Source organism: Phanerochaete carnosa (genome assembly GCF_000300595.1).
Source record: "Phanerochaete carnosa HHB-10118-sp unplaced genomic scaffold PHACAscaffold_2, whole genome shotgun sequence".
NCBI classification, from domain to species: Eukaryota; Fungi; Basidiomycota; class Agaricomycetes; order Polyporales; family Phanerochaetaceae; genus Phanerochaete; species Phanerochaete carnosa.
This window is the reverse complement of record NW_006767629.1, coordinates 3,657,658-3,678,307: the sequence shown is the minus strand read 5'-3', so window position 1 is coordinate 3,678,307 and position 20,650 is coordinate 3,657,658. Positions and strand designations below refer to the sequence as shown.

Sequence of the window (20,650 nt, the reverse complement as noted above, 5' to 3'; positions counted from 1 at the left end):
TTTTGCGGTTACGACGCGGTTATGAGCTTGAGATACATGATACATACATCATAGTTGCTTCTTCGCCGGCATATACAGCTGCCTGAATTTTCTTTCGGCCCGTGCGTCGAGCACGTCTTGTACCACAGCAAAAAAGTAGTTAGAGCGATTTTTGTCAGGGTGGTCTAACAGACTGACTCCGTGCAGGAATGGGAGATGTAAAAGAGCCAACGGAAACCAGCTCGCATCATCAAGCAGCCTTTATGTTCTGCGAGCTTCACGGAAAAGACTCAGTCGACTACGCCTTACCTGAATTGGTGAGCCGGCCGCTAACTGAGATAAATAAATTACGCGCTCACGTGAGAGAGCCTTGAATCGTGCGGAGCGAGCGAATCAATGCGTGTAGTATAGATGCAACTGGTAGACCGGCAGCCTTCGCTCGGAATTCAACGTTGCGTTCGAATCTGCCACTAGGATACTTCCGAGTCCGCTCTTGACGATCACATGAGGCCGAGTTGACAACGGGTACTGTTGGTTGTAGTCGTAGCCCATCTTGAGGCATATGTCTTCAGTGGAACAACATCCTTTTGAGACAAGTAGCGTTGAAAGCAATTCTCGTCGTGGCGTGATGACATAAGCGCTCCGAATCTGGCTGTTGTCATTAACGCCCAGTGCACGTGCTCGTGCAACTCGCGTTTGGGACCTTGCTTGGAGCGCACGCTCTTCATGTACCTCCATGTCCTCCTGCGGGGCCGTATACTACAGGTCTCCGCCCCTCTCGTAATCTCACTCCTTATATTTGATTGTACGTTGTATAAACATGGGTAATCAACACTCACGCTACGGAGACTATCAACCAAAGTTCCCACCCAAGCAAGCATATTACTCGGGATATAGCACGCGACGAAAACATAGACGAGCTCACGACCGCGACGACGAACGTTATGAAGATGGCGGATACCCAAACTACACATACTCGCAATACCCTGCTTTCACGCGTATGTCCTTCCAGTGCGTATTACCCGGTGTAGAGCAATAATTGATGCCGTAGGTGAACTACAGCTTCTCATACGCAACAGCCCCACGGATACACCCCAGTCGTGCCGTCACCAATGAACTTTGCTCACCCAGCACCCTCTGCATACCCTGTGATACCACCTATGCCCGTGCCCACGCATCCCGTGGTCGTACCGAACGCCGCTCCCATGCCGCAACCCATGATGCAGATGCCCATGCCACAACCTATGCCAACCGCCATGCCTCCCACGACATCTGCACCTGTGATACCACCTGTGCCGCAGACCGGGACTGGGACTCCATATCCTATGGCTCCTGAACCACCGGTCATTCCAGCGATGGCCGCCGTTTACCCTCCACCACTCCGGTACGACGACCGCTCTTCCTCGTATGATTCTTCCTCGAGTTCAGATTTAGGGGACATGCAGCCCGGACCTTCACTTCCTCCCAGACAGTCTGGTCTACGAAGCTTTGTTTTCGAACGTCCACAGTCCATTGTCTTCCACCATCATCCACTTCCGTCCCCTCCAGTGGACATCTTCGAGCATAGTCCCAATATGAGACTCCTCGAGGATCTCCGGCGTCCTGTAGAAGAAGTCCTGGCGAAGAGTAAAGTGTCCCCGACTGGCTATGTGATTACACCCGTCGGGACTCGGGCGTCACATGAGAAGAAGAAACGCAAGGGCCTGTTCCGAGCTTTTGGTGAAAAGCTCAGTGGCAAGTCGAAACGCGAGCACGAACAGCCACAAATGACGCAAATGGCCATTCCAGTTGTGTACGCCGCTGCACCAGCCTTGGTTCAGCCACAGATACGACCAGGCGTCGTGCCATCGCCTGGCTATGTATATGACCCTGCGCACGCGAGCTCAGGCATCATCCCACCACAAGTAGGGTTCATACCAGGGACTGCTCCAACTCCGATGTTTGCTATGCCTGCGTCTGGGACACCCGCCCCTCCACCTCCACTGCCGCCAAAAGGGCCTGCATCACCGTCACCTTCGCACGCATACAGCCCGCGTCCACATAGTCCACGTTCGCACAGCCCTCGTGCGCATAGTCCGCGACCTTACAGCCCTCGACCATATAGTCCGCGTTCGCATAGTCCTCGCCATAGCCATGAACCACTCCGGATCGACCTGCTCGGCAGTTTCACCGAACTTACCCACATCTCTCCGCACGATGTACTCTTCAACAACAGGTTGTACCCGACCGTATTACATGCGTTGGAAGCTCAGCGGTTTGAGGGGATCAGGCCAGATATTGTCGACGAGATTGCGGCGTGCCACACCCCCGATGATGTTCGTGTCGTCGTGAGCCGAAGCAGCGATTTCTCCCGACCGGACTGGGAGCAAGTTGTTGTGCAGATGGTGAGCTTCCTTTGTCCACCTCGCTGCTCGTGTGGCTCACTCTCTGAGAACAGATGGATGAGGTTCTTTTTCACAAGTTCAAGCAACATCCGCATCTTCAACAGATCCTTTTGGGCACCGGAGATCTGTCTCTGCAATTTTTTGCCCAGCAGGACAACTTCTGGGGAGATGGGCCCCTTGGGCAAGGAGCGAATCATCTGGGCAAGGCTCTTGAACGCGTTCGGGAGAGGCTTCGCAACGAACGCTACCCGTGACCGCGTGACCACTTGTTTCCTTCCCCCGACTTAGACTTTATCATACTGTCGGCCCAGGAACACTGCGTTGACGCCGTCCCTAGCCGCTGCTAATAATTCCCTGTACCGCTTCCCAGACTGCTGTGAACATGCTACGTACCACATTCTTGCAGCGATTTGTCATGTACCGGATGCTCATTTAATGCAGCGAGGATCGTCTCGATTTATCACATCCTATTTGCAGATTTCGACCGTCCATGGTTCAGCCACGTGACCGTGCATTCACGCTGTCATTGAGTCCTGACATGTCCCCTTAGCCTACTTCTCGCAAACTCGCTGCTTAATTCTGCATCTTCGTCATCAGCCTCCTTTGCTCTCGACGTTCATCAAAAAAGCTCTACGAGGTGCGCCCCCCCCCCCCCCTTTTGTATGACCTGTTATCCTGTGCAATTGACGTCGTCGAGCACATTTTACAGCTCGCATACAGCGCATATATTCAGCTTTCCTTCGTGTAACCGTCGCATAAGATGTCCGGAAACATTTTTGTGTGAGCTGCTCGCATCTACTACTTCGAGCCCCACCTTGACCCCCTGGCTTTCAAGACCGTCACGTATATCACATGAAGCTCTCGATTTGACGGCCCTTGGGAAGTGCGAGCACAATGCTCGTCTGAAGATTGTAATCATGCCTGCGGAATTGTTACTCAAAATTTTCAAGCTCTACGTCCTCTGGTGGAATGAGCAAGTCGTTCCTCTCGTGGATCGCGAATGCGACGAAAATCCGAAATATTCCACGTGCGGCTGGGTCAGACGAATTACGCATATCTGCTATCGTTGGAGGGTCGTCGCTCTTCGTGACCCTTCTCTGTGGTCGAACGTCTTCTTGACGACCTCACCAGGTGCCCGTATTATTTTCGACAGATCCGGGGACAGTTACCCGCTTTCAGTGCACCGCTACATGGGGTCTGAGGACTACGACCATACATGTCCCATGTGGTTCCTCATTCTCCGCCACGCTCATCGCGTTTCAAAGCTCACGGTCGAGATCGACAGCACCAATTTCCCCTTCTCAGGTTGCCATCCGGTCTTTACCCAGCTCGAGGACCTTACTATTCAGAGAAAAACGACAGTGAGCGCATCGACCGCTCCCCCCTTTGCTCATCCGAAGGTGCTCCCTGCCTTGCGTCGCCTGGCTGTCAGACGACTTCTGGTGCCTGACCTACAACCCTTGTTCAATGACCGCCTGACGCACCTTTCTCTCACCCTATGTTCCCAATACCCTGACCCTGAGTTGCCTTGGAGTGTCTTTCTGCGCATTTTCTGCTCGATGAACAACCTAGTGCAGCTGGTCCTATTCTCAGCTCTCCCCAACGACCCCTATGGTACCTTGCACGAGGGTGCTGTGATCCTGCCTAGGCTCCGAAAGCTGCAAATGAGCGACTACTCGTCATCCATTACAGATTTTTTACGCCTTCTATCGGCTCCCTCAGATGCCTTCGTGTATATTGGATGCTGGGAATCGGTGATTATTGGCTCCAACGGGCAAAGAGACTTGGCAGAGCTGTCCGAGCAACTGTCGGCGGCCCTCTCCGAGTCACGTCTGTTAGGGTCCACTGCTCGTTTCCACTGCGTCGACATCGTATGCGAGCCGATGCCTGAAGGCTGGGACCACACATCTCTGTACGCCTGGCAGAAGGCGTATCCCGCATCCGACCTTGAGCCTTTGCGTAGCCGCCCGCAAAACGAAGAAGGTTTACCTGGACTGCAGCTGACGTCGAGCGATCTCTTCGTGGAGAGTCGCGCCCTGGTCGAGCTGTGCCAGACGCTTCCCTTCCGCGATGTCCTCACCTTCGCGGTACGTCTCGGAGATTACAATTTGACACCTGCGGACTTCATCGATATGTCTTTTGCTATGCCCAACGTCGAAAACCTTCTTGTTGACAGCGGCCCCGCCAACGGACTCTGCACCGCGTTCCTGCGGATTCCTGCGATAGTGTTATTTCGCAACCTCAAGGTGCTGACGCTGGAGGGTATGAGGATATATTCCTCCCAACAGCTGGAAGAGTACGAATCCATGGACTTGGAGAGAGAGCAGTTATTCTTGGACCTCGAGACGCTACAGTGTTTCCGAAAAGCCCTTTTGACACGTGCGCTGGATAGATTCCCGCTCGATAAACTCATCATCAAACGCGCGTGGAGGGTCGACCAGGGGGACATCGACACGCTCAAGGAGGCTCTGGAAGCCACCGGGGCTGTTCGCACAATCGAGTGGGACGGCCTGATCTTACACGGCGAGTGCGCGCACCCTGACTGCGGTGCACTGTGCGAATTGCTTGCGTTTGCCAGCGACGAGGACACGGAGGACGAGGATGAGGAGGAGTCTGGCGAAGAGAAAGATGGAGCGGAAGAGGCTGACAAAGACGACAGAGGAGATGGAATGGACAAAGACGAGTAAATATGTGGTAGTGTTCCCAGTGAACCGCTCGTATCCCTTAGAAATGAAAGAGTTTGTGTAGTTGTAGGGAAAGCAGCCTTGTTAGTTGCGCGGACATACGCCAGCTGATAAATATCAAGCGGATGAGGTATCAAAGCAGTGCCCATCCTTGACGACATATTGTGCGTCCAAATTACGAAGTGCATACACTCGATATACAAGTCGAAGTTATTTATGGAGTACTATCCAACTCTACCACGTCATTGCAGGCGTCCGAGGAGGTGGACCTTCGTGTCTGATGCCCTGTATCCTATCTTGTGTGAGTCCGACTTCGCCTCTGAGACTGATTCCGACTCTGAATCCGATTCCAGCTCTGAATCTGTGGGTTCTGCAATGTCCGTCGGGTTCCCAGGCTCACCGATAAACCGGAATCTGTCTCCATATTCCCTAACATACTCGCCGATAACCGCCTCCGCTTCCTCAAGAAGCTGCTCTCTGGTGTATCCTTGGGTGTTCGCCCCTCTAAGCTCCAGGAACTTGGTAGGCGTAGGACAACCGTGGATGGAATATTTAATACCATGGATCCAGACGTATCCTGGCATGCTGTGAGACTCCGGGCCAAGACAATAACTGATACGGCGGGCTCACTGGGCGGCCAAATATCCATGATACTTGCGATCTCATATACCTCTTCACACTGCACATCTGCCTCCAGTGGTGGATACGAATAGAGCGTGATACGCATCCTACGCATGCATCTGTGCTTGGTGGCATGGTCGAAATCAACGAGTCGCGCCTCGCGGCCGTCTGCGGAAATCAGGATATTGGACTCGCAAAGATCGTTGTGCTGAACGCCAGCGGCGTGAATGCGCAGGACAGCCTCCACGATTGCAATGCTGAGGAGACAGGGGGTTGACGAATGAACGGGGCCATGAAAAGGAGAATCCACGTACCGTAACTTCATGGGGCAGGCCTCGATATCCTGGAGTGGCGAGCCCCAGGGCTCCAGCAGAATGCACCTCACCGCACGATTCCGACCAGATGAATTGATGTAGGTCCCTGTGAAGAGACCGTAGAATTTGGGCACGGCTGAGTCTTGCAGGGGCTTCAGCTGGGTGGAGTAGAACCCAGCTTCGTCTTCGAGTCGATCAGAATCTTCATTAAAGGTCATCTTGCAAACAACATCGATTGGCTTGTCTGGCCCTCGCTGAAGCTCGCCTTGGTACACATAGGAATTTCCGTAGTGGATACGCTTGGCGGAGCAGAAGGTGAGCGCCACATACTGATGCAAGGCCCCGACGGTGAAGTCTGGCACCGACGCTAGGTTATAGCGTCCGTATCGCCCAAGGGAGAGCTCTAAGGTGGGCATGAATGTTGAACTTAAGGGGCGTGAATAACTCCCTGGCGTTAAATAACCGCAACCGCGCCACAAAGCCAGGCGCCTTTTGGCAATCCCCTATGGAGGGCCTACACGAAGACCTCAAAGGAAAGGAAATCTCATTTTTCTTCGACATCATCATTACAGGGATATCTACAACGTACTACAGACGATGTAAGCGACTTTGGGAACGAACTCCGGTCCTGGGCTTGAAGCTGGAGGCGGCAGGCCTGGCTTCCGACATCATAGGGACATCGCACACCCAGCCAACCGAAGGTTAGCGGCGCGCGGTGTGTTCCTTCTCATTTCTCCTTGCAATCCGCTTCTCTCTGCCTGTGCGTAAATCGGATTTCCTTCCCGCCAGTACGACGCCACGACTATTTTCTGGGTAAAAGGACAGGACAATGTCTAGTAAGGAAAAACGGACTGAAATTTACCTGGCCTTTCGGCGAAGGCCGAGCCGCCACGTGCTCAATTAGACGGACGCGTACCGGGCGCTTCGTCTCAGCCTTTACCAAGCCCACTCTCTGCTCCCGCCATCTCCATCTCCCTCACTTTCCGTTTCCCTTTTGCGAAGACATCATGCTCATCAAGGTCAAGGTACGAGCCCTGATCTACCCTTTGCCTTGCTCTCGAAGCGCTAACGAGAACTTGTGCAGACACTCACTGGCAAGGAGGTAAGTCCGCCGATCGCGGGCACATATCCCTGTGAACGTCGCAACAAGATGCTCACTACGTTCGCCCTGCGCAGATCGAGCTCGACATCGACCCTGATGACAAGGTGCGCACACCCTGCTGCCGTCCGCGGCGCCGCACCTCCCACCACTCACGCCCACCCGCCTCTCGCACAGATCACACGCATTAAGGAAAAGGTCGAGGAGCAGTCGGGTGTACCGCCACCACAGCAGCGTCTCATCTTCGGAGGCCGTCAGATGTGCGTCTCGCTCTCTTCTCATCGATTGTGCACGAACCTTATCGTACACGCGTGCAGGCCCGACGACAAAACCGCACGCGACTTCGGCATCACGGCCGGTGCGGTACTGCACTTGGTCCTTGCGCTCCGTGGAGGCTGCTAGAGCGTGCGCGTGTCGCACACAAATATCGGATATAGCCCCAATGCACATCTCCCTGACAACGTGATCTCCGAAGATACGAACCACGCTGTAGCCTCGATCGAACCCATCCGCCCTTTGTACGTTGTTAGAACCCTAGTTCTGCATGCTCTGTATATCACGCATCGTTTAATCGCTTCGCTATCCTTCACGGAGAGAAACTCAGATATTCGAAGTTTAAGCACTCATCCGACTCAGGTCCGTAGGTATCGACGGCCATCGCTGGCACTAGTAAGACGACACTGCGTCGGGAAGTCCGCCAACGACATCTGCGCCCGGCAGGAGCCAGCGGAAGGTGATGCTGACCCGCAGGAAGCGCATGACCCACCGCCCAGCGTCGCTGCCAGCGCGGTCCTGCACCCAGTCCTCCGTCCTGCCCTCGATGCCGTGCGTCCAACGGTAGCGAGCTTCCTCCGACATTACATACACGCCGCCGTGCGGGAGGAACACTGCGTGGCCCTCGTCTTCGTCTGTGTGCCCCGGGTCTCCCGGGTCTCCCGCCGCCAGCTTCGAGCCGGCGCGGGGGCACGGCGCGGAGGGGCACTGGGTGGAGGCATGCCCAAGCTCGGGGCGTGCGCGCCGGAAGCGCATGACGCAGCCGCTGCCGAGGCACACGCCGACGATGCCGTCGCCGAAGCGGTCGAGCAGGTCGACGTGCGGCGCGATGCCCTCGCCCGGGCGGTAGAGGTTGACGATGACCTGGCGCGCCTGCGGCGGGGCGTCCGGGGGCGGGAAGAGCAGCGCGTGCGTGTGCGGCGGCAGGGCGGGGCGGAGCACGTCGGCGAGCGTGGCGAGGAGGGACGTGAGGAAGGGCGGGAGGCCCGAGGGACCTGGTGCTGGGTTGGTGCGTGTGCGGCAGCGGTGAGCGGAGTGGTTGCGACGTACCTGGCGTGTCGGGCGCATGTGCCCCTTCGGAAACGACGCGCTCGAAGAGCATGGCCTGGTTCACGCGCGAGTCGCGGAAGTATGTCTCGAGGCACTGCTGGAAGAGCGTCTCTGCCAGATCATCCGGCAGCAACACAGAGGGATCGAAGTACAGGCCTGGTATCGATGGGCACATACGCAGGGCAAGCTTCATGTTGTGTGGTCGTGGTGGCTCGGTGTATGCGCTAGGCAACGTGTCGAGGCCATCGAGAATGTCCGTCGGCGAGGCATCCATTGGCTCGTCGAAGAGCGAGTCTACATCAGAGTGCGAGCCCGCGGAGCCTGTGGGGCTTGATTCTTGGCCATGGGTCTTGAATGCATGCTCGAGGCTCGCTTTGTCTGTGAGAAGCTTTAGCTTGACCATCGTTGGCCTGTGGAGATAGGGTGTTTTGCAGGAGGACGCTAACGGCAGCCGGCTGTTCTCTGCTGCTGTCACACGTGGCTAAGATCTGAGGCACCGAGTGCGGTGCTGATTCCCAGGGCGCACACGACACTGAGTCTGCGCAAGTGCCATATCCAGTGTGTACGCAGGTTCATGGAAAAAAATCGTGAGTGTGCTGTCCTGCTTGCACAGCGAGATCGGTCGCAAAGGGAGGTGGCCAGGTGAAACGAACCACCTCACCTTCTGTGTTTGGACTTCCTGTGCGAAGCGTACGATCACGAGCGTGACTGTGGGAAATACCTGCCTTGTTGAACGCCGCGCTCTCCCAGGCGACTTCACACTCACCAACGTCCTCACGGTTATTCACTCCCGCTCGACCTCACCATGGAAGATAGCTTGCCATCAGGGCGTCCTATTGTGGACAGAGAGAAGGTACACTGCCCCCTTACTTTAGCCATAACCCATCTCAATCTGCTGTGACGTCGGTCAGACCGCGCCGTTCCTCATACGAACGTTTATCAAAGTTGGGACATTCCACCGGCTGCAGCAGTTCGAAGACGCAGCTGCACCGACTGCAGATGAGCAGCAATTGTACACATGGTGCGTGTCTACTCCTTTTGCTTTCCTAGGCCCGTCTGATTGGTTGCAATCTCCTGACAGGAAAGACGCGACTCTCCGCGAAGTCCTGACCACCCTCCGCTCAATTGCGCCTGCCACTCCCGAATACCGCCATCCACTCGCCCGGTACACCTTCCGCGCGATCTACGCGGACAGCGCCTCGCGGGGGCGCATCGCCCAAAAGGACCTCGGCACCGTCTACTCGCGCGACATCCTCGGCGAGCCGGGGACGCTGCAGGCCCCGGCGCCGCGCCTGCTCGCGGACACGGACGCCCCGCCAGGCGACGAGGAGCGCACGCTCGACGAGCTGCGCTTCGTGCCCGGCGACTACATGTGCGTGATGGTGCAGCTCCCGAAGAACGTCAGCCTCGGCCCCGGCGAGCTCGCGATCAAGGGCAGCGGCGCCGCCGCGAGCGCGAGCGCAGGCGCGGGCACAGGGCCTGCGAACGGCTGGAAGAAGGACACGGGCAGGGGCGGCGACGCTGGATGGGGCGGGTCGCTCGGCACTGGGCCGGCACCCGGACGGGCGGGCGGACACTGGCGTGGAGACTCGGGGGTACCTGCACCTGTGCCTCGGGGTGCGCGCGGTAGAGGACGAGGAGAAGGAAGGGTGCCGCCGCCACGGCGTGACAGTCCGCCGAGGCGAGGTGGATGGGCAGACAGAGACAGGCGAGGGCGGTCGTCTTCTCGATCGAGAAGTCCAGACAGGCGAAGAAGCTCTCGTTACGACTGAGGTCGGTCTTGCTTGCTCATTGCGCTGCTGTAACGTGCTATTCTTGGTCTCGAGAGGCTTGTTGCAAATGTACCAAGTTTATAGCTCCGTCCTGGGAACTCTGTCACTGCGGATCGACGCCCGCCGGGGCTGAGGCGCCGCGTTAGTTATCGGTTGACATTCAGAGCATCTCAGCAAAATACTGAATGGTGCCACAATTGTCTGTTTCTCCTGCGTCGTCGGGAAGCCTGTTCAACGGATGCTATGGTTGCACATGGATGACAAGGCTTGTGTGCTGTACACTTCGGGTTCCGATGCCAGCTGCATTCTGCCTCTTTCGAGACGCATCCGCCTCCTCGCTGATTCTGGTACGTGCCTGCACCCACGGACCATGCGACTCTGCAGATCCTGTGTCTGATCTACTGTTCTCTTGCCAAGTTTAGGCGTGCTTCTATCTTTCCACCTTGTTTTGCTCTGAGCTTCTGCACGGCTCCGTTGGCCTGCATCGAGGTGTTCTGGACTGTGGACTGTGCATGCGTACTCTCGGCAGCGTGAGTGTCCGATGTCCTTTTTGTCGCTGTACTGCTCGCCTTCCACAAGAATCATTCTGACATGTGAACCCTTGGAAGAGAAGCCACCGTCCGCCTGTCTCGGCTCTAGTCCAGCTCGTGATAGGGGCTTTCGGAGTTTCAAATACCCTTTACAGGACTTTCAAACTCCGCTAATGAATCCTTACAGATGATTTGTTACTGTTCTCCCCTACTTGCTCGAACCGAGACTATCTCGGTTCCAGGATACACTGCATTGACAGCCAATACTATCTTTCTCCGTCGTGGTGCGATAGTTTGCGGCTATGCATCAGAGCTTCCCTCACAACCAGACGTATTTAAAGCCCAGGGATCTTAGGAGCCGTCAGCTCACGTCCTGCCCCACAAGCCCTCGGCAGCCCTGGCTCTGCGCCTCCGAGTCCTCCAACCCCTCCTTGTTGCAGGGACAACCCGCTGTCTTCAGTCGCCCACTCGTTCCCTCTATAGCTCGATGGGCTGCCTCCAGTCTAAGAACCAGGACCCCGCCACAGACGCGACACGCGCCAACGGGACAGAGAAGCGTTTGCAGCAGCTCAACCGCCCTGACGTCTATAAAGATTCTCGCCCGTCGTTTTACGCTGCGTACGCTCGTGCCGCTCGCCGCTACGGCTTCGAGACTGGGCAGTACGCAGGCTTTGCCAAGCGGAACAACGTTGTCGTCAAAGTCCGGGGTCTTGACGATAAAGAGACCGATCACGAGGTCCCCGCAGAGTCAATTCAGAACGGTACGTGAATTCTACGTGTCGCCGTCGCCCATTCCTGAATGGGGCGTTCGTTTGTGTTCCAGAGTGAGTGCTCCACTGAGCCCTGCGGGTGTGGCTGACAGGCGTGCCTGGTGCCATACTATAGTACGGAGTATGTCGTGTCAGTGAAGATTGGTACCCCAGGCGTCACGGCCGACCTCGACTTCGACACCGGCTCTTCCGACCTGTGGATTTGGTCTTCGGAGCTCGCAGACGCCAGCAAGTACTCGAAGACGCACAACATCTACGACCCTACCAAGTCCAGCACGGCGAAGCACGAGGCCGGCCTCACCTGGAACATCTCGTACGGCGACGGCTCGTCCGCGTCGGGCGACGTCTACACGGACGTCGTCGAGGTCGCGGGCGTCATCATTCCCGGCCAGGCGGTTGAGTGCGCGAAGAAGCTCAGCAGCAGCTTCCTCGCGGACGGCGGGAACGACGGCCTGCTGGGCCTCGCGTGGCCGAGCATCAACACCGTCTCGCCCCAGCCGGTCAAGACGCCGGTGGAGAACATGATTGAGCAGAAGCTGATCGAGCAGCCGCTCTTCACTGCCAAGCTGGGACACGACACCGAGCCTGGGTTCTACTCTTTTGGTAAGCTGTGCGGACGACTCTGAGCGAGCCCTGGCTCATGTTGTGCAGGCTACATCGACCCGACTGTGACGCCCAACCCGATATCGTACACACCAGTGGACAAGTAGGCCTGGGTCGCTTGCTGCTAATTTCTTGACGCTGATGCTGTTGCAGCTCGCAGGGCTTCTGGCAAGTTCCCTCGGGATCGTACACCCTGAACGGCAAGACGTACGAACGGTCCGGGAACACGACCATCCTCGACACCGGCACCACGCTGCTCCTCGTCGACGACACCGTTCTCAAGTCTATCTACGGTTCGCAATTTGCCCTTGTAACCTGTTCCGTATCGCCCTCCGCTGACGCTCTTGCAGACTCGATTGAAGGCGCGGTGTACGACGACCAGGCCGGCGGGTGGAAGTATCCCTCGAGTGCGACGGTACCAGACGTGTCCTTTGCCGTCGGCGACAACCTCTACACGCTAAACGCGGCCGACTTTGGGTTCAGCCCTGCAGACGAGGGGTTCACGCTCGGCGGCATCCAGAGTCGCGGCGACCTCACGTTCGACATCTTTGGCGACGTGTTCCTGAAGAGTGTGTATGCTGTCTGTGAGTAGCTTCCCGTTCTTTCGGAGTGCCATGGGGTTGACGGCGAGGTGTAGTCAACCAGGGCGAGAAGACTGTGGGGCTTGCGCAGAGAAGTGATTAAGCTGGGATTTCGCGGACGTGGGGATTTGTGGATGTTGGTATGCTGGACCTTGACGACATTACATTATTGGTTTTGCTGTACCTATACTTATTCATGGATATCGATTAGCAGATGTAAACTAAGCGTGAGCTGGCATCCTAGAAGTTGACTGTTCTATACAGACTTTTTTCTGGGCCTTGGTCTAGCTCACGGCCACGGCCTTCGCCAATTTTAGAGTGAGTGGAGGACGGAGAAAAGGAAGAGGAAATGCCCAAGTTCAATTTGACATACCAAGCGTCGTTAGTTTGGTGTTTCCGAGGCGGTCATCGCGTAGTAGAACTGTGTATATCATCTGGATCGCATAGTACTCACCATACGGCTAGTGACTAGGTACTTAACGGCATAGTGGATTGCAGACGAAACGCTGGGATTGTTAGCTTTGAGTTGACTGTCTCAAAGGCCGACATCACTGCGTATGCTATCGTGGTCCCACGCAAGCATGACGCCAGTGTCTAACATCTAACGCCTGCAATACAGACCGCGAATGAGCGACCAGGCCTGATGGCGTTCTGCAACGTGACTGACTGCTGGGAGTCGGACCTGGAAATTAAATCGGTCAGTTACGATCAAGTCTGACCCGGTCATTGACCAGACATTGACCGGAATGACCAGTAACAGACCAGTCGCTGGCCTGCACAGCACTGTCAAACACACATTTAACCATCCAAGGATATCCAGACCCCGCATGACATCAGGAAAACCTCCGGGTGTTGGAGGCGTCCTGGATTAGATGACATGCCTTAGTCCGCCTTAGGCGTTGCTGGGACATCATCAAGGCACCTAAGGCATGTCGGTCCGATTCCAAGACGCACTGCAAGCGACGTCAAGACGTTTGGACATTTTCCTGATGCATGCGCTGTGGCATTTCTAAATTACACTCACGGTGAGAACACCTCTCGTACAAGACGTGACGCGTGATGGGGACAACGCACACTCGGACGAACGACGAGGCACAGCAGGCTGTTTTCAAGTTCTGCGAAGGTAAGACCTTTCCCCGGCTCGTGACCAAGTGCCCGGTCTTCCAACCATATGCTGCCATTCTCATCATTGTCTAGTCGTGACAGTACAATCAACCCGTCCCCCTTCGGCGAGTCCGGACCTTCGATAGGCTCCACATGCTATGCAACAACTCGGTGGGGTCGTATACGGTATCGATTGCTTGCACGAGGTTGACAGCTGACAGCAGCTAACGCATGATGCTTTTTAGATGGCAACAAGTTGATTGACATAGCCTGCTGTTTGATGATCATGCGTCACAGTGTGGGCGATGCACTCGGGAGCCTTCCCAAGGCCTGGTATGCATAACCTCCGGACCCCTTCTATGCTGAATCGTGGAAATTTTAGCACATTACGCCACCCCAGTGACAGCGAGGCATTGCTCTTGCATTTGTTGCCAGTGTAATTTAACCCAGTACATTCTAAAGCCAGACTCTTTCTCAAGATGATAATCATTGTGATTGATCAGCATCAGGGTACCCCGTGGATGTATAAGACTGTGCGACATATTTGTACATTGCAACCATCCTTCTCTCCTGGAGGCCTTTTCTCTCCTGAGAATGGCCCAACTCCTGCCTACTGCTGCTATCCTCATCGGAACAGTGACAGGGACACTAATATTGTCGTGATACGACTACTGGGCTGCGCGAGCGCGAACTGGCGAGTGGCACGCGGGCACGATCTAATACACACGGTGTTAGTCTGAGTGCGAAGGGAAAGAGCACGCTGTATAGCTATGTACCTAATACACACGGTGTTAGCTAGACAGGGGTCCGGTAAGTATACTGCATAGTGCGCAAGGGCGACGAAGGAGACTTACTCTGAGTGCGAAGGGAAAGAGCACGCAGAGTGGGGATGCGAGAGGAGTCCTTATATACTAAAAGGAAGCAAAATTGAAAGTCCGCTAGAATGGGGAAGCCTGCCATAAAGAGGTCTGTGCGTGGGAGCACTACATATGATTGTCCAATCACTATCTACGTATTAGTAGCGCCTAATCTAAGATGTCCACCTTAAGTCCATGCCGGGCGGGACGCCGAGCCAGAGCCACTAGGCGCTTCAACACTCCCCCTTGGCGAGGCGATACGGAACGAGGCCAAGAGACTGGGTGTGACGGCTGTGTACCTCAGCCGGTAAAGGCTTTGTGAGAATATCAGCCGGATTGTCAACATCGGGAATCCTAACGAGTTCGATCAGACCTGCTTCGAATTGCTCGTGAACAGCGTGAGCTTTGACGCGGGTGTGTTTCGTGCGATGCTTGACGTTGGGTGACTGGGCAGCGTCAACGACAGATTTGTTGTCGCAGTGGAGAGGGACAGGCTTCGCGAGTGGGTGTTCGATATACTCAGCGAAGATTTCGAGCCACTGTAAATGTCGGACTGCTTCGTCGGCTGCGAAGTACTCTGCGTCGAAGGTGTCTCGAGCCACAGAGCGTTGCTTGCGAGAAGACCAACTGGTCGCGCCTCTACCGAGTTTGTAAACCCAGCCGGATGTTGAGACGGAGTTGTCTTTGTCGTTCGCGAAGTCTGCGTCGGTGTAACCGAGCAAACGGCTATCGGTCTCGTCGTGTTGACCTAGACAGAGTCGATAGTTGGAGGTGCCGCGGAGGTACTTGAGAACACGATAGGCGGCAGCTACGTGCTTCGGTGAAGGGTTTGCCTGGTATTGGCAAAGTCGGGCGACGGCGAAGCCGATGTCGGGGCGAGTCCCGAGCATGGCGTACATGAGTGAGCCGAGGAGTGAGCGGTAGAGCTTGATGCGGTCTTGTGGACAGTCCGCGGGGTCTTCCTCGTTCTTCTCGAGTACGATGTCAGTGCCGAGTGGTGTGGATGCGGGGTTGCAGTCTTCGTATCTGAATCGTTTGAGAACGGACTCGATGTACGTTTCCTGGTCGAGGTATGTAGCTCGACTCCCCTTATCCCTCGTGACACGAATGCCGAGGTAGTATTTTAGTTCGCCAAGGTCCTTGAGTTGGAACCTTTCCTTCAGTGCCTCTTTCGTTTGTTGGATGAGATCGAGGCTGTTTCCCATCATAGTTAGGTCGTCAACGTAAACCACTAAAATTTGAGTGGATCCCCCTCGTTGACGGCGAATGAAGATGGATACGTTGCCGGCGTCGTGGCATGCGAATCCAATGTCCTCGAGACAGGCTTTGAGCGTGAGGAACCATGTTCGTCCCGCTTGCTTTAACCCGTATATTGCTTTCCGCAGGCGGCATACTTTGCCTGCGTCCGTTACGAAACCTTCAGGTTGCTCCATGTATAGCTCCTCGTCGAGTTCTCCGTTCAGATATGCTCTATCAAAATCGATCTGATGGATTTCCCAGTCCTGGATAGTCGCTAGGGCGATGAGGTATCGCCAGGATTCCAGACGGGCGACGGGAGCGAAGGTGTCTTCGTAATCGATGCCTTGAACTTGCGTGAACCCCTTGGCTACGAGCCTTGCCTTGTAGCGATCCACTTCTCCGTTCTCGTTGCGCTTGACAACGTATACCCATTTGCACTTGATCGCCTTGCGACCCTTTGGTAGGTCGACAAGTTCCCAGGTGCCTTGTTCCAGGAGGCCGGTTACTTCGGCCTGCATGGCAGTCATCCACTCCGCTGAATCCGGTGCATCGGCTGCTTGTTTGTAGGTCCGCGGCTCTCCAGCGATGGAGGAGTCGCCTACGATCGCAGCGATGTCGCCCGGTTCCTTGCCTGTGTTCAGTGCTTCCTCGATGTCCGCTTCGGTCGCTCCGGGCCAAATACTCGTCCATTTCTGAGTTGCCTTACGCTCGCGGGTACCGCGGCGGATGCCTGACAATGTCGTGGCATGCTCAGGGTTGGTGAAGGGATTGTAGTCCCACGAGGTAGTGTTGGGATTTGGCTGGAGTGGCGGAGGGGCGACGACGCGAGATGGTGAGGCTTTGGCCTTGCCTTTGAATTCAGGCTTGACTGGTGCACTTGGCGGGATTGGTGGAGCTGGATACAACTCTGTTCGAGGTGTAAGGCGTGGTATTTGGGATGCTGTAGGCGGTTTTGGTGTAATGGGTTGAGTAGGAGGTGGTACAGGCTGTGGCGGCTGCGTAGGAGCCGGTGGCGTGTTAAGGGGTGGTAGTTCGAGTTCGACAGATGACGGCAGCGTGGATGTAGATCCGGTCGGTTGTGTCGAGGACGGTGAGGGTAGGAGTTTGTTGGGGAAGATCGACTCGTTGAATATCACATCAGTACTCGTGGTGATCTTTCTGCTACGTTTATCCCATAGACGATAACCTTTAGAATTTGTCTCGTAGCCGATAAACACTAGGCTCTCAGCGTTAGCGTCGAGTTTCTTGCGTTTATCCCCGGGTATATGGCGATAGGCCTGGCAACCGAAGACTCGGAAATGGGACACGTCCGGTGTGGTGCCAGTGAGTCGTTCCAGGGGTGTACGCCATGCAAGGGCTTTCTTAGGGCCTCTGTTGCGTACGTGCACAGCTGTGCGAACAGCTTCTTCCCAGAATCCGTGAGATAACCCGGCGGTTTGTAGCATTGACTTAGCGGCTTCTACGAGTGTGCGATTCATGCGCTCAGCTTTGCCGTTTTGCTGTGGGGTACCGGGTATCGTGCGCTCGTGGATGATTCCAGATTTCTTCAACAAGTTGATGAACTCGTTGGACTGGTATTCACCCCCTCGATCTGACCGAAAGACCTTGATGACCGTGTCGAACTGTCGCGCGACGAGGGCTACGAAGTCTTTGAACGCGGAGAGGAACTCATCCTTTGTTCGCAGATAGTAGACCCATGTGACGTCGGAGCAGTCGTCGATGAAGGTAGCGAAGTATCGGTGGCCTGTAAGGGACACCACCGACATAGGTCCGTCGAGGTCAGAGTGAATGAGGTCGAAGGGTTTGTTGGCGCGTGAGGTGGACGATGTGGGGAATGTACGCCTGTGTGCTTTGCCTAAGACGCAGCCTTCGCAGGGATGCGAAGGTTTATCCATATCGGCGGCGATGAGGCCTTTGACCGGAGAGGAATCAGCAGCGGCGAGCTTGCGTACTGCCTCCCAGTTCAGGTGGCCGAACCGATGGTGGATAACGTCAAGCGAAGTGGCGTTGTGCGTGGAGACCGCGACAGATGGTGGAGGTGGAGTAAGGTCCAACCAATACTGACCGCGGGACTTAGTGCCTATGCCAAACGTGGTGTTACCACGCTTGATTTGGGCTCGTCCTTTCCCAAAGACGAGATCGAAGCCTTTGTCTTCGATGCATGAGACGGAGATTAGCTGTCCGGACATTGCAGGACTGTAGAGAACGTTCTCTAGCCTGATGTTTACTGGTTTGTTATCGACGAGCGTGGTGCCCTCGACAACACCTGAACCGAGCGTGCTTACTTGCGTTTTCGCCTTGTCTGCTAGTGTTGCGTATGTAGGCGACGCGAATGCGGTGTACTCAGCGAAGTCGTTCAGGTCGTTCGTAATGTGTCGTGTACAGCCGGAGTCTAACATCCAGCGTTTCACACCGTGGAGATACCAGGAAGCAGAGTGAATTTTGGCCTCAGGAGCAGCAGCTCCTTCGGCGGTGACTACATGTACAGATGCGTGACCAGTACTACTACCGGACGGGTTACTTTTACCGTCCTGGGCTTTGCCATTGCTGCCCTTCCGTGCCTCTTCGGCGGTGGCCTTTTTCTTTCTGCAGTCCTGCTCGTAATGACCTTTGTAGTGGCAGAAGTTGCACTTGCCCTTCTTGCCGTCAGGTTTGCCAGCTTTGGCTTTGCCTGAGGTAGACGCCTTCGGTGCGTGGAAGGTGGCGACGTTGGTGGAGGAGCTGCGACGTTTCGCTTCGTCGAGGAGACGGTTGCGGATGTCGTCGAGCTTCAAGTCGGCGGGCTTGGTGACTGCGAGGATGGGCTCCACGACGTTGTTGAACGAGTCGGGGAGGGCCGTGAGCAGGCCGAATATCTGCAGGAGCTCCGGAGTTTGGAGGATTCCGGAGGCGCTGACCTCTTGCCAGAGTCGGGCTCGTTCGTCGAGTTGGGCAGCGAGGTCATCGCTGTCCGTGATCGCGTGCGAGAAGTACGCACGGAACTTGACGAATGCCGACATGGTGGTGGAGGCGGCGTAGTTGTCCTTCAGTTTCTTCCACAGCGCAGCGGCTGTGATGTCTACTGGGTTCGCGAGGTGCAGGAGCTCGTCGCCGAGCGTGCTGAGGATGTAGAACCTCGCGTATGTGTTCGTCGTCTCCCATGCTTCGATGTCCGCAGCGGAGACGGAGCTGCTTGGGACGGGGGCTCTCTCGGTACCGTCAACGACCTTCCATGCGCGTGCAGCAATGAAGTACTGCTGCATCATTAGGGACCAGCGTGAATAGTTGCTGGAACCTTTGAGCTTCCCGATCGCGTCGAGCTTCATCGACGGCGGACCGGTGGCTGATGCGAAAGCGGAGGCGGAGGACATGGTTGTTGTGCGGCGAGGTGCGGATGACGCGGATTGAGAGGGTGTAGTAGGAGCGGCGGGAGTGCGACGTGTAGGATGGGGTGCCGGTGCAGGTGCAGGTGTCAGTGCAGTTGGTGAAGGTGGGCGTGATGCAGATGGACTAGACATGCACTAGAGGATCTCTAGTGTCCGTGTTGCGATGTGGAGTAACACTTGGGGTGAAGACCCTGAGGTGTTATGGAGCTAATGTGTGGCTGGTGCCGGATCTCTCCGAGTGAAGACTCGTGAGGGATGGAGGGTAGATGGGGCCAGTTACAAGCCGGGGCTCATAACCTATTGTCGTGATACGACTACTGGGCTGCGCGAGCGCGAACTGGCGAGTGGCACGCGGGCACGATCTAATACACACGGTGTTAGTCTGAGTGCGAAGGGAAAGAGCACGCTGTATAGCTATGTACCTAATACACACGGTGTTAGCTAGACAGGGGTCCGGTAAGTATACTGCATAGTGCGCAAGGGCGACGAAGGAGACTTACTCTGAGTGCGAAGGGAAAGAGCACGCAGAGTGGGGATGCGAGAGGAGTCCTTATATACTAAAAGGAAGCAAAATTGAAAGTCCGCTAGAATGGGGAAGCCTGCCATAAAGAGGTCTGTGCGTGGGAGCACTACATATGATTGTCCAATCACTATCTACGTATTAGTAGCGCCTAATCTAAGATGTCCACCTTAAGTCCATGCCGGGCGGGACGCCGAGCCAGAGCCACTAGGCGCTTCAACAACTAATGCACGGTGTGTCACATCAGGAAACACCCTAAGCGCCGTACATTGTGACCTTGATCATAAGTGGACGTAGCGTTCGTACTTGTAACACTGAGTGTTGTCACCTTCCGTACTATTGTGTACTTCCTGTATCTTCAACTTGCTACAACACGCTGTGAATATATCAGGGATCAGAGATATTATACAGGTATTGGGCGATCACAGGGATGGAATCCATGGCGCTTATGTACCAGTATGCCTACTTGTGCATGTCGCGCACTGCCCGTTCAAGCTGTTCGTAGGCTTTCGTCTATTCAGGATATTTTTGCGTTCACAACTTGAACAAGTGACCATTATGGACAACGGCACTGATATTCTCTTTATTAACTATTCCTTGTACAGCTGCGCCTTCCTCGCCAGCCACCGGTCCAAGAGTAGTCGAAATAAAACAAAGTCCGAGTGCCGCAGATATGGGTTTACATAAAATCGAGGACAGAGCTCAAGAATATTGACAGGAGACCATGTGAGATCAACCCGCTTACCAAAGATGGGGAGAAGGTGGCATGTGCGGATAATCTGGTCGACAGATATGACGGAAGTACGCCGCTTCTGAGACACCGTGGAGCGGGCAACGGAATACATCCCTAGCTTCAAATCACGGACCTGAAGCGGTGTGAACCATTCAACATATGCAAGAGGATG

General features: G+C 55.5%; 7 protein-coding genes across 7 annotated transcripts; 4 read left to right on the top strand and 3 right to left on the bottom strand.

Moving 5' to 3' along the window:
- Positions 1-742: 742 nt before the first annotated feature.
- Positions 743-2,818, top strand: PHACADRAFT_250716 (uncharacterized protein). Its single transcript, XM_007392405.1, has 3 exons — positions 743-977; positions 1,031-2,363; positions 2,417-2,818. Exons 2-3 carry the CDS (start codon positions 1,092-1,094, stop codon positions 2,615-2,617), a joined length of 1,473 nt encoding a protein of 490 aa, XP_007392467.1. The 5' UTR covers positions 743-977; positions 1,031-1,091; the 3' UTR covers positions 2,618-2,818.
- A 462-nt stretch (positions 2,819-3,280) lies between these two features.
- On the top strand, positions 3,281-5,050 carry PHACADRAFT_25975 (uncharacterized protein; the record flags this gene model as incomplete). The annotated part of the gene is made up of 1 exon (XM_007391256.1): positions 3,281-5,050. One exon carries the CDS (start codon positions 3,281-3,283, stop codon positions 5,048-5,050), a length of 1,770 nt encoding a protein of 589 aa, XP_007391318.1.
- A 239-nt stretch (positions 5,051-5,289) lies between these two features.
- PHACADRAFT_181850 (uncharacterized protein) lies at positions 5,290-6,398 on the bottom strand (the record flags this gene model as incomplete). Its single annotated transcript, XM_007392404.1, has 3 exons — positions 5,290-5,624; positions 5,678-5,925; positions 5,983-6,398. The coding sequence occupies 3 exons, from the start codon at positions 6,396-6,398 to the stop codon at positions 5,290-5,292; spliced, it is 999 nt and encodes a 332-aa protein (XP_007392466.1).
- A 542-nt stretch (positions 6,399-6,940) lies between these two features.
- On the top strand, positions 6,941-7,660 carry PHACADRAFT_250713 (uncharacterized protein). Its single transcript, XM_007392403.1, has 5 exons — positions 6,941-7,007; positions 7,067-7,084; positions 7,159-7,188; positions 7,259-7,341; positions 7,399-7,660. Exons 1-5 carry the CDS (start codon positions 6,990-6,992, stop codon positions 7,481-7,483), a joined length of 234 nt encoding a protein of 77 aa, XP_007392465.1. The 5' UTR covers positions 6,941-6,989; the 3' UTR covers positions 7,484-7,660.
- An 87-nt stretch (positions 7,661-7,747) lies between these two features.
- PHACADRAFT_87635 (uncharacterized protein) lies at positions 7,748-8,597 on the bottom strand (the record flags this gene model as incomplete). The annotated part of the gene is made up of 2 exons (XM_007392402.1): positions 7,748-8,355; positions 8,405-8,597. The coding sequence occupies 2 exons, from the start codon at positions 8,595-8,597 to the stop codon at positions 7,748-7,750; spliced, it is 801 nt and encodes a 266-aa protein (XP_007392464.1).
- Positions 8,598-9,176: 579 nt separating this feature from the next.
- On the top strand, positions 9,177-13,168 carry PHACADRAFT_206130 (uncharacterized protein). The gene is made up of 10 exons (XM_007392401.1): positions 9,177-9,257; positions 9,316-9,425; positions 9,486-10,021; positions 10,077-10,177; positions 11,092-11,467; positions 11,612-12,079; positions 12,128-12,182; positions 12,233-12,372; positions 12,430-12,663; positions 12,717-13,168. Exons 1-10 carry the CDS (start codon positions 9,210-9,212, stop codon positions 12,761-12,763), a joined length of 2,115 nt encoding a protein of 704 aa, XP_007392463.1. The 5' UTR covers positions 9,177-9,209; the 3' UTR covers positions 12,764-13,168.
- A 7,278-nt stretch (positions 13,169-20,446) lies between these two features.
- On the bottom strand, positions 20,447-20,650 carry PHACADRAFT_60325 (uncharacterized protein; the record flags this gene model as incomplete). The annotated part of the gene is made up of 1 exon (XM_007392400.1): positions 20,447-20,650. A coding segment is annotated over one exon (204 nt), but the record flags the coding sequence as incomplete, so codon positions are not given.